At 42.0% G+C, this 13,617-nt stretch overlaps 1 protein-coding gene across 1 annotated transcript; it reads left to right on the top strand.

The window, feature by feature from the left end:
• Positions 1-649: 649 nt before the first annotated feature.
• On the top strand, positions 650-13,547 carry mri1 (methylthioribose-1-phosphate isomerase 1). The gene is made up of 6 exons (XM_044191338.1): positions 650-1,225; positions 2,105-2,328; positions 4,449-4,618; positions 4,708-4,884; positions 4,981-5,205; positions 7,937-13,547. Exons 1-6 carry the CDS (start codon positions 1,094-1,096, stop codon positions 8,068-8,070), a joined length of 1,062 nt encoding a protein of 353 aa, XP_044047273.1. The 5' UTR covers positions 650-1,093; the 3' UTR covers positions 8,071-13,547.
• Positions 13,548-13,617: the final 70 nt, after the last annotated feature.

Below are 13,617 nucleotides of genomic sequence, written 5' to 3'. Positions count from 1 at the left end.
ATAAACATGATTTTGAACTGATGACATGTTGCAGAAGTCTGCCACGGAAAATGAAGATTACTTCTGTTTGTGGTCTCAGAGAGCCCAGCTGTAAAACATGGTTAAATACAATGGATTTCTAATATGAAGATTCAGGAGAAACTCTCACACAGACACAGATGCAGGGGTCTGTGCCAGGAAGTCTTTTTGATTGGAATATGTCTGTTCATGTATATTCAGTATAAAAAACAAATGAAATGTTTATTTATTTGGCGTAACAATGCTTTATGGTCACTTCTGTATTTTGTCACCCTTAAGACATGCAAGCTCAGTTTGTGGCAAAGGGAAGAGTTACCACTTCAATAATTTTGTACGTTGTGGGTTTTTAAAAGGTCATATTAATACCATTTATTTCTACATATAGCAGTGAGGTGTGTGGGGGCATGTAAAGACAATGTCACCAAAAGACGAGGGTTAAAACAATACAATCCGAGACAAAAATAGACGTATCTTTTTTCAGAGCATGCTTGCCGTTGTTGGGGGGAAAGCTTGCGGCTTTGGTGTTATGCTAATAACGTATTTGAATGTGAAATTTCCCCTGACAAAAGGGGGAAAAGATGAGGGGGGGATGGTGCACAGACACAGAAGAGGGGAGTCTTGGTAAAATTGGACAACCCGCGAGACTTTGGTGGGCGTGGACACAGAGGCGAGGGCTTCCTGCTCGGGTGGACACGTGGTTCCGTGTCTGCTTGTCTGTCAGTGTGTGAAGGTTTCCAGCCCTTCTGTCACTCCTCTCCCTTTCTATCCTCCCACACAACACAGCCAACCTTCTCCTCTTCTTACTCCGTCCCACCCGCACCTCCACCTCCTGCTACACTTTCCGTCCTCTCTTTGCGACGCTTCCCGGGACTGCCGACAACCAGGCCGCGGTCACTTCAACGTGTATCCGCTCAGAGAGAGAGAGGGAGAGAGGGAGGGAGAGTGTGTGTGAAAGTGTGTGTGTGTGTGTGTGAGAGAGAGAGAGAGTGTGAGTGAGTGAGTGCGTGTGCGCGCACCCGCCCGCAACCGGTCCATCCGTGTTATTTCTCCAACTATCCCGCCTCGTTATTCGGCCATGACGCTGGAAGCGATCCGCTACCGGGCCGGGTCTCTGCAGATCCTCAACCAGCTGCTGCTGCCACACCAGACCGTTTACGACGAGATCCGCTCGGTGCAGGACGCTTACGAGGCCATCAAGTCCATGAAGGTAACGGAGCTCTTTTCTCTTCCTCCACCCCTTCTCACTCTACGGGCTTTCTCTCCCACTTCCTAGCCGACGTGCCTGCATGCGCATTTATTCCCGTCGTGCATGTTTTTTTTTGTCGGGTCTTTTGTGCTCCCACCGCTGCGCGCATGTGTTGTCTTCTGCTCGCTGTCGGCCTATATTTTTGTTTTGGATACACCTACAGCATTACCCACAACTCCCCGATTGTCTACCCCTCCAAAACCATCCTTTATATATAGTTTTCACATTATCGTGTGCACGCGCAACAAACTAGATATCTGCACGCAGCCACCCACCCATGAAATATGCCACCCCCCCTCCTCTTTCTTTGGGAGAGATTATTAATGAATTATTAATGCCCTTTGCCAGGGTTTTTTGTTCGCGTTTTGGTCTTGTGCTGCACTCAGTGACACCTCCAGCTCATTTCTCCCTCCATACCTGAAGCCCTGACACACAGAGGCGTTCAGATACTTACATGTTGTTCAAGTTCTGTGACAGCTGGGGACATTTTCAGATGTTCACTTATCAGGGCTGAGCAGATATTCACTCTTTTGTCAGAGCAGCTACATGTTTGATCCTGTGTGTGTCTCAGATTGAAGGAATGTACTATATAAGCAGAGAGGGTGATGTCATGATAATGGAGTCTAATGACAGAGAGAGAGAAATGACTCCAACACAGATGATATTTCAGTGAACGCTGTCCTGACAACTTTTGGCTCAGTGATCACCCATTTCCAACCCTGTGGTGGAAAGAGATTAATAATCCTGATGAAAACTGGGAGAGAGCTGTTGGAAGTTGGCATAGAAACCAAAGATGAGGACCACAGCGTGATGCTGACTTTCCACTTCCTTCTGCTCCAGGTGCGGGGCGCCCCAGCCATCGCCATTGTCGGCTGCCTCAGCCTGGCTGTGGAGTTGCGGGCAGGCGCCGGGGGTGATGACCCTGTGACCTTCATCAGGGAGTCTCTGTGTCACCTGACGTCAGCCCGGCCCACCGCTGTCAACATGGGCCGCGCCGCCCGCGAGCTGATGGAGTTTGCTGAGAACGAGAGCATGGAGAAGAACTCGGAGCAGCTCAGAGAAAGGTGGGCTGTTTACATGGAGGTGATATTGAGTCATTGAAGCACTGATTAAAGGATAGATTTACGTACAACTCTGTCTGGGGAAACAAAAAGAGGAAATTTTGCACTAAAAATACAGGAACTATGGAAGATACCCACTAGATCTGTCTAGCTAAGACTGCTGAAGCCTCATATTAGCTTTGGCTGAACTAAGACTGTGAATTTTATCCCTATTTACATTGAATTCATTTTTGGAAGGGATCTCTTCAGGGCCAGTATGTACAAGAGGAATGATGACAGTTTTTAGATAAAAATTGTAAACGTATCCCTTAATTGCAGATTTGTTTGGTATCGTCATGTTTACCTGCATCAAAATTTACACGGTGCATATTTTTAAATGTTTTTTGTGTGTTACAAAATTATCACAAACGGGGGTCATTTGGGGCCTACTCCAATTTTTTTTCATCATGGGTCCCCATAGTGGGTTAATATGTACCCTGTTCAAATCCTTTTTCTTTTTTTGACAGCCACCCTGTGACCAAAATCTTTGACATTTTTCTCGACGTTTGATTTGCTTGCCTGTGTGCATGGTAGTGTAATTTAGTTTCAGCCAATAATTTAAAGGTACCCTGTTGAGTTTTTGATCACTAGTAGTGCTATGGAGCCATGTTTTTACTTGTGGGTTTGCAAGTGTTTTATGAGGAAGAAAATGCATTTGAAAAATATTTGTTTAGCCTCAAGGCTACAGTGCATTTTGTTAACAGAAACTCACCAGGACGCCTTTAAGGCAAATGGACACTCTGTCTGCAAACAATGAGCTTATCGGTTTCTTCATCTGTCATATCAGTAAAAAGTTATACTGTGAATTGAAATGATCTAAGCTTTTTTTGTGCACTTTTGAAGCCAAGTTAGCTGCTGCTATAGCACTTCCTCGTTCAACACCAGCGGCAGGTGTCTTTTTGAAAAAGTTGTGAAATTTATCAGATCACACATAATGTGAAAATTGGGAAGCCTGTATACTATACATGTCATTGGGATTAATTGTCAGTGTGAAAAAGAAACGACCTGAGAAGAATTATTGAACAGGAAAGAAGCAGAACATATGTGAAGCGTTAGTGTTTTAGATGTTGGTGTTAGTTTTGATGGAAAAATGGGATCCAGGTGGATAGTGGCTGCCATGTTAGGAGGACAATACACAACATTTTGGGTAGAGATGCACTGATCCAATACGCCAGATAGATATCGGCTCAAATACTGACCGAATTGGGTATTGGCCAGATGAGACCAATCCACATACTGTTTATTTCTCAATATCATTATAAAAGTCAGTGTTTCTGATATGAGTTCAGTCACAGGGGGCACCCGACTCCGCACCACAGCAATCCCCGCCCTCATGTTACCTCACATAACAATGATTCAAATAAGTTCCACGCAGAGAGGTTTTACATTTGGAGAAAAGAAATTGGATCGATGCTTCCTTTTGTTTTGGGTTATTGAAACTACTAGAAACTCCCTTTCCTCCTATCATAGGCAGCACATGTGGTGCTGGGTGATGAATCTGTGTAGCTAAAAATCACAGTGCAGCAGAGGCGGATGGGTCGTGTTAATTGTTCTGAGTTAATTAAGTTTCAGTTTGAACCTCTAATATACTACAGGCAATATAACAGCATGCATCGCTTTATATCTAACTTAACATAGATTGTGCGTACGAGTGATACTGGAGCAGTGGGGTGAAAAACCTAGCGGGGACACATTTTTGGTTCTTAAAACTTGTGTGAGTTGAACTGTGGGCCATTCTCCTAAAATGTTGTTTCATATACTTTATGAAACAGATGACTGAGAAAACACTGGCTACATTTAGAGTCCGTGGAGCAAGAATAACAAACTGATACTGTAAGTGTACAAAAGATGAGGACATGAGGAAAAATGTGATTATAGCTACGGTGAAGGGAGGGATAACATAAAAACCTAACACGAAGAAAAAAGATGATGAATGAGAGAAATAGATATACAGAGAACCTGAAGTCAGGACAAACGGAAACATGCAGACATATTGTAACTGCAGACTTGATGGACACATTAAGTTCACAGTGGCAGACGGAGCCTCTTCTCAATTCCCACCTCTTGTGGCCCCCCTCCTACAGTGTAATTGCCTGGATCGAAGACATGCTGGAGCGTGACGTCAATGATAACAAGAAGATCGGTAACTATGGCGCCCAGCACATCCTGTCTGGCGTCCCGAGGGACTCTGTGACCATCCTCACACACTGCAACACCGGCTCGCTGGCCACAGCTGGATACGGAACCGCACTCGGTAAGACTGGAGCCGTGGGTGTGAATGAAGAAAGAGGGTGAATATTTATGGCACCGTAACTGCAGTCATGACTCTTTGTTTGTGTGTAGGTGTGGTGCGAAGCCTCCAAGCGCTCGGAAGGCTGAAGCGTGTGTACTGCACAGAGACGAGGCCGTACAACCAGGGATCCAGACTGACGGCATACGAGGCGGTAGCAGAGGGAATCCCTGCTACACTTATTGCAGACAGCATGGCAGCCCTCACCATGAGAGAAATGGCCATCACAGGTGTGTGTGTGTGTGGTATCGTGACTCTTTTTCCTTTTGATCAAACTTTACTCTTTCTCAGCGCTTACTTTCTTTCTGTCGTGTTCTCCCTCTCAGCTGTGGTGGTGGGTGCAGACAGGGTGGTTGCCAATGGTGACACAGCCAACAAGGTGGGAACATACCAGCTGGCCATTGCCGCAAAGCACCATGGGATTCCCTTCTATGTGGCCGCACCCAGCACGTCGTGCGACTTGAGCCTGGAGAGCGGCAGGGACATCATCATCGAAGTGCGCCCCCCCGAGGAACTCACCAGTATAAACGGAGTCCCCATTGCTGCCCCGGGTAAGAAGTGTGGGAAGTTGGGGGGGGGATCACAGATGTTGTTTTAAAAGTAAAAAAATAACAGGAACGGCTACAAACTCATAAAAAACTGTGAGCTCAGTAGAACACTGGGAGCGTCAGGAAAACATCAGGCTTGGAGAGATGGATGAGCGTGGCCCAGTTCCAATGTCTGCCCTAAGCACTGAACTCTCACAGACTCTAATTGATGTCGCATGCAATGAAAGAAGGTGCAAGGGCTTCAAATGCTGTATGAAGAATGGGATGGCACTGTGAAATCACGTTACCTGTACAGAGGCATTTTTGGGGCCAGAAAAGTGTGAGGCTCCGCTTTCACAAAGCGCTTGCTGCTATCTGCCTGTAAACGTGTTCTTGAGAGCTCTTTCAATGTTTTTTCGGATTTCCCCTGCCATCATTGCTTTTTGTTGGTTTGTTTTTTGGTCATTTTTTTACGCCTTAATCAAACTAGAGGTGTTGCAGTTCATGGTCAGTGCCTTAAACCCCTAGGCCATCAGGGCGTCCCCTGCCATAGTTTTTAACACTGGAATGCTGTGAACTGTGGGTAAGTCCCCCAAGGAAGTCTGCAGAATTGCCGTCTTTCAAAATGAGTTGTGAAAGGTTTTTTATTTTTTAAAAGCCATCAATCACTTTGCAGCTTTCACAATGGGGCAATCCTGAGCCTTTACAGACTTATGCATCAAAGTCTGAGTCCGTAAGACCGGGCATTGGAAGTGTGTTTTAGGTGAGTTTGTTAGAACGGAATTGAGTCATTTGATGTCTAATTACGTTGCCAGAGCAGAGAGGTGCTCAGTGACATCACAGTAATTAAAGCACACTCATTTAATGAGCTCACTGGCCCCTGGAGAGGAGGATGCGTGATTGTACATAATATGTTACCGTCTCTCTTTAACTTTCTTCTCACACTCTTCTCTGGTCCTTCCTGTAAACAGCATGTTAAATTACAATTATAAGGCTGCAATTCGATATTTTTCTTTACAGTCAACAAATTCCATTAGAAGACCAAAACCAGAAATAACTGGATTGTACTAACAAGTATTACCTGTGTAGCCAAAGCCTGATATATCTTATTCCTCTGTGTCTTAGAGCTTCATTGTTGTCTAAAAGCAATTAAAATCACATCAATGTGACAAACAGTTGCACTGGGTGACATGTTCCCTCATTACCATGAACAAAAGCACTGTAGTTTATTTAGCGTCAATCCCACATACACCGTCCTGCTGCTGTAAATACTCACTAGAGCACCAAATGTGGATCAATGTGACTGAAAGTGGTCCCCAACAAATGCACCATTCACTCCTGTTTGAGTAAACAGTTTAGGATATTACTGAGCCTTTTGAAAAATGAATCTATATATATTAGTGACCCATTTTTAAAGATTTACGTGTGGCTGTCTGTGCCACAGAGTAATGAAGTACTGAGCGACAGACTAGGGCAGTTGTTCCAACCTGGGGATCAGGTTTGCAAGATAAATCTGTGGACTCGTGAAATGACTAACGGGATAGCAAAAAATCCCAAACATATTCTGGTACACAAAATATTTCAGACTTTTCTATAATCATTGCTGTTTTCTTGTGAAATTCTGGAGAGATTTAACCCTTTGAGGTTCTAAAAGTATTTCAAATAATCTGAAACGAGAAAATCACATTACAGTGATGACTAAATTACAATACATACTGTAATAAACCTATGACAAAGGGTCATAAGTAGAATAGTTAGCTTAACGTGACAGAAAACTGCTGAATTAGCTAAAAATTAATGGATAAACAGATGAAATAGTTAGCTAAAAATCACGAATAAACAAAATAGTTGTGCTCATCCCTAATCAGAATCAGAAATACTTTATTGATCCCCGAGGGGAAACTCTTTTGTTCCAGCAGCTCACTGTCACATCCATGCACACAGGAATAGAAGTACTAAGCAAAAAATATAATACACTATAATACAGGTCAGGAAATAAATTAAGTACCAAGTGGGTATAAGTATAAAATTAGTGTGAAGTACAAAGTGGGTTTACCGGTTGATGATAATAATACATATCTCATCCCTTTGTTCCCAGCATGTGCGTCTCTTGATATAAACTAACATTGTAAGGGATTGGTAAGGGCTGTCTTCGCAGTTTAGTTTGAATGGTAAAAATCTGTTCAGCCACTGTGGAGATATCAATGTCTGAAGTCAAGAAAACTGTCTTGCCTGTAAAGTTGAGGGCATAGGTTTCAAGGAGTATAACATCAGTAGGCTATAAGCTGTAGGTGGCTGATTTCAACATATTGACGCAGGGAAACATCAGAATCAGAATCAGAAATACTTTATTGATCCTTCGAAGGGAAACTTACAGCAGCTCGCCTTTATGTCAGTGTACACAGGAGAAAGTACATACATTGAACATTTGACCTATAAACATTGCTGAGAACGTAAACCCCTTTGAAAGGTCTTCTTGATGTGTTATATTAAGAGGATGTTATTGAGCTGAGGAACATAGGACCCTGGGAACTTAGATACACTCCCTATAGTAATGAATAAACAGCTGAAGCAATAAGCTAAAAATAATAGATAAATGTTTGAAATAAATGGCGGTGTTGATGATGGGGTATACTTGAGTTAATCTGACATAGCTGTGGGGGTGCAACTGATAAAAAAGGTTTGGAAACACTGATCTAGAGTATCGCCAACCTTATTCTTTAATGTGTCACTCATTCCTAACTGTTCACTGCAGGTATCGAGGTGTGGAACCCAGCGTTCGACGTGACCCCTCACCAGCTCATCACAGGAGGCATCATCACAGAGCTGGGAGTCTTCCTCCCCTCTGAGCTCCAGGCGGCGCTCACCGGCCGCCTCACTGCCCTCTAGAGCCACTCAGCCCCTCTTGCTGGTCCGTGTGCGCCACTGCACCTTAACGTCACACACTCAGAGACACTCATTTCATTACAGAACACACACACACACACAGTCATAGTTGTGGTTTTAATTACATTTTGGTCAACGCAGTCACTGTCAGTGGTGCACACAGAAGAAAAAATGCTCTTCAGTCTCTTAATCACCCACACACAAAGTCACTGCAGGGAGTCAAGCAGACACACATGTGCAGTCTCCCCTTTCTTTTATGTCCTTCATCGTTTTCTGTGGTCTCTCCGTTTCACCTTTTCCATTCCGTCTTTCATTCTCTCTTCCCGCTTCTTTCTAAAAGGCTTCTGCGACAAGGAATAGCGCTCAGCTGGATTCAATCCCATAAATTCTATTTGGCAAACAATTTTTACAAGTCGTTACTGAGGTAATTTTTCAGGGCTTCTTCAGCTGCAAACAAAAAAACTTCCAAAAAGTCTAAGTGGCATGACAGATTTTTTTAATTTCAAAGTAGTTTTTTTTTTTTATCAGCCATGATTTCTAAAATGCTGCTACCCACTTGTAAATATACATATCCTTGCTGGTAGTGTGTACATATGTAGAAAACTAACCCCTGCTAGTAAACGGTACTGCTATTTTAACCAAATATGTGGTTATTTCAAATTAAAGCTGACATCAAAAATGTTATATTAACATTTAATTTAGTTCATTCTGCATAGAAACCTTTTGTAGAGGAATTATCCAATAGCTCATAGATTATCACAACGAGAAATCTTTAGTGATGTGAAAAATCGTATATCTCTCTCACTTTTTACCCTGTGCGGCAACATTTTGAACAAGTGGAATTTCTTGATCGGCCCTCGTTAGTCAGCTGAAGCCTATGACAATACATGGCTGTATTTATACCTCACTCCTTGTTTGCATCTTGCTATTCCCACTTGTACTGTATCATACCACACTTCTAATCTAATATTGTACTTATATATATATATAACCATACTTATTTCAGCACCACACAAACATTCACTGTACTGCACAGGACACTCTCTGTAAGAATGAAAAATCTAAAAAATTGAAATTGTCATTTTTGCCATAACAGCTTTTGCTGTGAGCTCAGAGGTCTGTTATGCTGTTGTATTTCTGTAATACAGGCATCACATTAAAGGAATAGTTCACCCCAAAATGTAGTTTACTAATGTTTGTGCAACCACAAAGTACCTATGTAGCTTCTTCTTGTTCTTGTAAGTCAGGCTTAGCCCAAAATATTTTTAAATAACAGGTCAATGTTTTACAGCCTAGAAAAATGTCCAAAATAAGTCAAATAATAACTTAATATCTGTTTCCTAAAGCACTCTGCTTGCCACTGAAGGGGTGTGCTCAACTAGATCTGCATCAGAACAATACAAGTAAAGCTAAAAACAGTATTTTTATATTAACAATGGGAAAAAATTACTACATTTATGTGAAAGGTGTCGCTCATAGAGACGGACCCACAGAGAACTATCAACTCTTCAGTTCCTGTCAGCTATATGGAGTGTTTTAGCTTCTTTCAGCTCATTGTTTTGGTTTTACAGCTCACAACTTTACTGTCTTGGTTCACTCTCACAGCTCTCATCAACCTTTTTTTTTTGACACAAAAGGCAGGTGTTTTCAATGAAAAAGCTGTGGTATACCCACTGAACACTACCTCCAAACAGCAGACAGACAACGTAAGCAACGAGATGTTGAACATAGTGGAGCATTTAGCAGCTAAAGCGCCAGATATTTCCCTCAGGAGTTGGTGGAGACCAAACAAGAGCTGAATTGAGAGTAAATATTGGACTTAAATTTGTCAGTTGGACACAAACAACAAACGACTCCAAATGAATGATTATGTTGCTCTGTATCCACAGGATCTGTAAATAAGCAACTGTTTGCTAACAAGTCCGCCTTAACAACTTTATAAGGTGGTAGTATGTCATATATTGTGTTAACAGGTTGTTGCACTGCCCCCAAGTGGCCAGAAAACAAAATTAATGCCAGTTTAAAGACCCAGTGTTGATATTATGCAGGTGTTTAGAAGTTTTTATTATATTTTACTGTATAGGTTTGTAAAAAGATATTCGAAGTTATTCAAAAGAATAAGAGGGAAATATGAAGCCAACTAGTTTGGCCATACACACTTGAGTTAATCAAAAACTTGGGAGTGGGAGTGAGCAGTAGATGACTTCATGTCTCTATTTTAGGGTGAACTAATCCTTTACAATTTTGGGGCACTTATCCACACTGCAGTATCTGTCTGCAGAAAGCTCTGCGACACATAATGTTATACCACCAACAATCCGAATGTAATATTCATCTCAGATGTAACTGCTTTTGTTAGGGGTTGTGATCAGGACAGACTTCAGACACTCAGTCACTTCTTGCCTTTGTGCTTTGTTCACAATGTGTTTCGACTATTTGGATTCATCCTTCCTTATAAACTGAGATGCTGTTTGACTCCAGTCTGACTTTCTGCCCACCAGACTATGACATGAGATCAGGGCCATGGCGGTTGAAGACAGGTAGACGTTAAGGACTACATGAAGGGTTTTCTCCATAGTCTTTGGCTGACATTTCTAGCCCCATGAGTTTGTCTCTTCTTGACCCTGACGATGGGAGAACAGGATTGTAGAGCAGAAATTGTTGCATTCAATTTTCAGAAGCAGACTGAATAATCTAGTGCTGAAATGATGAGTCAGATTAACTGAAAAATAATCAGCAACTATTTTTATAATAAACGAATCACTGAAGTTATTTTTTAAGCAAAAATGCATAAAAATGTCAGCTTCGCAAATGTTTTGGACTATTGGTCGGACAAAACAAGCTGTTTTGAAGATGTCACCTTGAGCTCTGGGAAATTGTGAACATTCTTCACTATTTTCAGATCAAAAATCTAAAAATAATTGACATTAATCAATAATGAAAATAATAATAAATTGCAGCCCTATCCACATCACGCGCCCTTATTGACTCTAGTTTAAAAATAACACTGCAGCAACCAGTTTTTTAAAACCTGACAGTGACCCAGTATTTACCCATAACTAGTAGACTGTTTTCGAATGTTAAAACGCAGGTTGAACCCATGTACAATATCCCATGTCATTCCCAGGTTTTGTGCGTGGAAGTTGTGTAACTGAGATCCTGCAGTTTTGTCACCTGGTCAGTGATCCTGCAATGCGTTTGTTGTTTTAAGAGGCTCCATAGAAAAGTCCCAGATATCTCAGTCTGTATGGGACACACCTACTCGCTGTACTGAATGTCACAGGGCCAGGCTCGGGGCCCACACTGCTCACTGCCTTACAGGTGCAGCACCAATATAGCTCACTGATGTGAGCTGACATCATAACCGGACAGTTAGCAGCCCCTTCTGTCCTTCCTTCATTCACCCTGGTTCATATCACGTAGCCAGACCGCCATCTCGTCAAGCTCACAATTATCTGGGGAAAATCGAATTTAAAAACGTACGATAACGAGACCCCTGAGGCAGCCATTTGAATTGAATTGCCCTCAGAAACTACCACCGCACTACTACAGCACACTGTGTCTCCACCCTTTTGTAAATGGGTGCATTTACGAGCATGAGTATCATGGTTATATCTTGTGCATATAAACGTCATATCCTGGTTTAGATAAGCTAGAGTATCCCAATAGAAACCAGGATCATGTCACACACAAAAACACCTGATCCAGGTTTCTGATCATTCTCTGCCATGTGTGCATGTGCGTCGTCAACTGAAGTTACATAGTAGATAGTCAGTAAAACAAAAAATACAATGTTTTTGACCATTACTGGTGATCAGATGGAGAAGTTAAATCCAACAAAGTGTTAAACACAGCAGAGTTTAGACAGCCAGAAACCAAACTGTCTTCATCCTCAACTGCGCATTCTTCTTCCTTGTCAAGACCTGACACCTACAGTACCCACAATGCAACTCAACCGCAGACAGTCCGGAAGTGAGCGGCTGAGATGTTGAGGAATCATGCAGATGATCCGAAACCTGGATACTGTTATGATCGGGTATACAGGGATATGTATACATCATATCCGGAAAAGGATCCATACCAAGATGAGAAAACCGCAATACTAATGTGCATGTAAACATACTGACCGACTTTTGTGCTTGAATTTCTCAGTGAGCTTGATGAGACAGAGGTCAGAAGTCTGGCCACATAATACGCTGGTCTACCGTCTTAACACCCCTTCTGACCTCGCACACTGCCCTTGTGGACTTTATCATTCACTTCATTCACTTAAACAGGTGACAAATACACAACGTTACCTACTCTACAGGACCACTGAGAGGTCCAGAGAAAACGGCCTAAAAAAGCATAATGTCAATAATAATAATAATAATAATAATGATAGCAGTATCCATAGTGTCATTGTCCATATCTTTCTGTAATATAAGCTCACTTCTTCCTTCACTTTCATCTTCCTCCTCCCGTTCGTCCTCTGTGTACCCATCAAACTTCAATTCACAAAGATGCTGTTAGGTTACACACGAGCATAAAAGACACTTGTGTATTTGAATTTTCTTTCTTTTGTTTTGTACAGTTTAAGACGTCACATGTTTGGGGGCAAATTTTCACAATGTTCCAGACATATGTAGCAACTTTGTGGCCATCAGACCCGCCACGTATTATTTCTTTTTAAATCTTTAAGAGGGTACGAGATTTTTGTTTGTCCGTCCATGATTATAACTGTTTGGCTGTGGTTTGTTGTTTTATTTCATGACATTGTGATTCCTAGTGACTAGGCCATTAGTACACCACACTGGGGAGGCCTCCTCAACCATACACACTACCTCTCCGTCTGCCTACACGGACTCAAACACTGAAATGCATGAACACAAGCACTTGACGTGCCAGGCTGCAGCAGAGCAGATTGACAGATTGCAGATCAAATCTGGACTAAAATTCTCCATGTCTCACTAATGTTTGTATCTTGAACCCAAAGTGACAAATAATTTGTGGCGGTGCTTTTAGTTTGCCAAAGTAGCCTAGATTCCGGCTAGTGTGTTATGTTGGGTTGCAGCATTAAGATGTGTTTTTTACATCATGCTTTTGGAGCAGCAGTAATATAGTACTGTATTTAAAAAGATGTTCCACCAACCTCCGCCCAACACATACCTAATAATCAGGTGCCAAAATTCAGCGCTGCTTTCCACATATTTTCTGCATTGATTTGACTAATCAAAGCAGGTGCTTGTGTATTATTCTCAATGATTAGTATGGCCTGCAATTACCATGGAAGGAGTGTTGTTCAGATGGCCTCTTTAAGTGCAAGTATGTTATTGTTGTTATTGATAATCACTTGATCTGGGTTTATTTTGTAACATGTGGAAATAGTTCAAAACTGGATTTTTTTTATATATACGTATATGAATATAATGCTGTAAAGTGCAGTCATGAATTAAGAGTTTTCTCTTTCACATCAATACAGTAAAAAGAATAAAACCACAGTGAATGAGAGTTGTTTTTGTCTGTCAAACACACTGTATTATATTAGCCTGTCGCTGAGACTGAACTGTA

The sequence above is a fragment of the Siniperca chuatsi genome, linkage group LG3 (genome assembly GCF_020085105.1).
Source record: "Siniperca chuatsi isolate FFG_IHB_CAS linkage group LG3, ASM2008510v1, whole genome shotgun sequence".
Classification (NCBI taxonomy): Eukaryota; Metazoa; Chordata; class Actinopteri; order Centrarchiformes; family Sinipercidae; genus Siniperca; species Siniperca chuatsi.
Note: the sequence above shows the minus strand (reverse complement) of the source record. Positions and strands in the feature narration are given on the sequence as shown.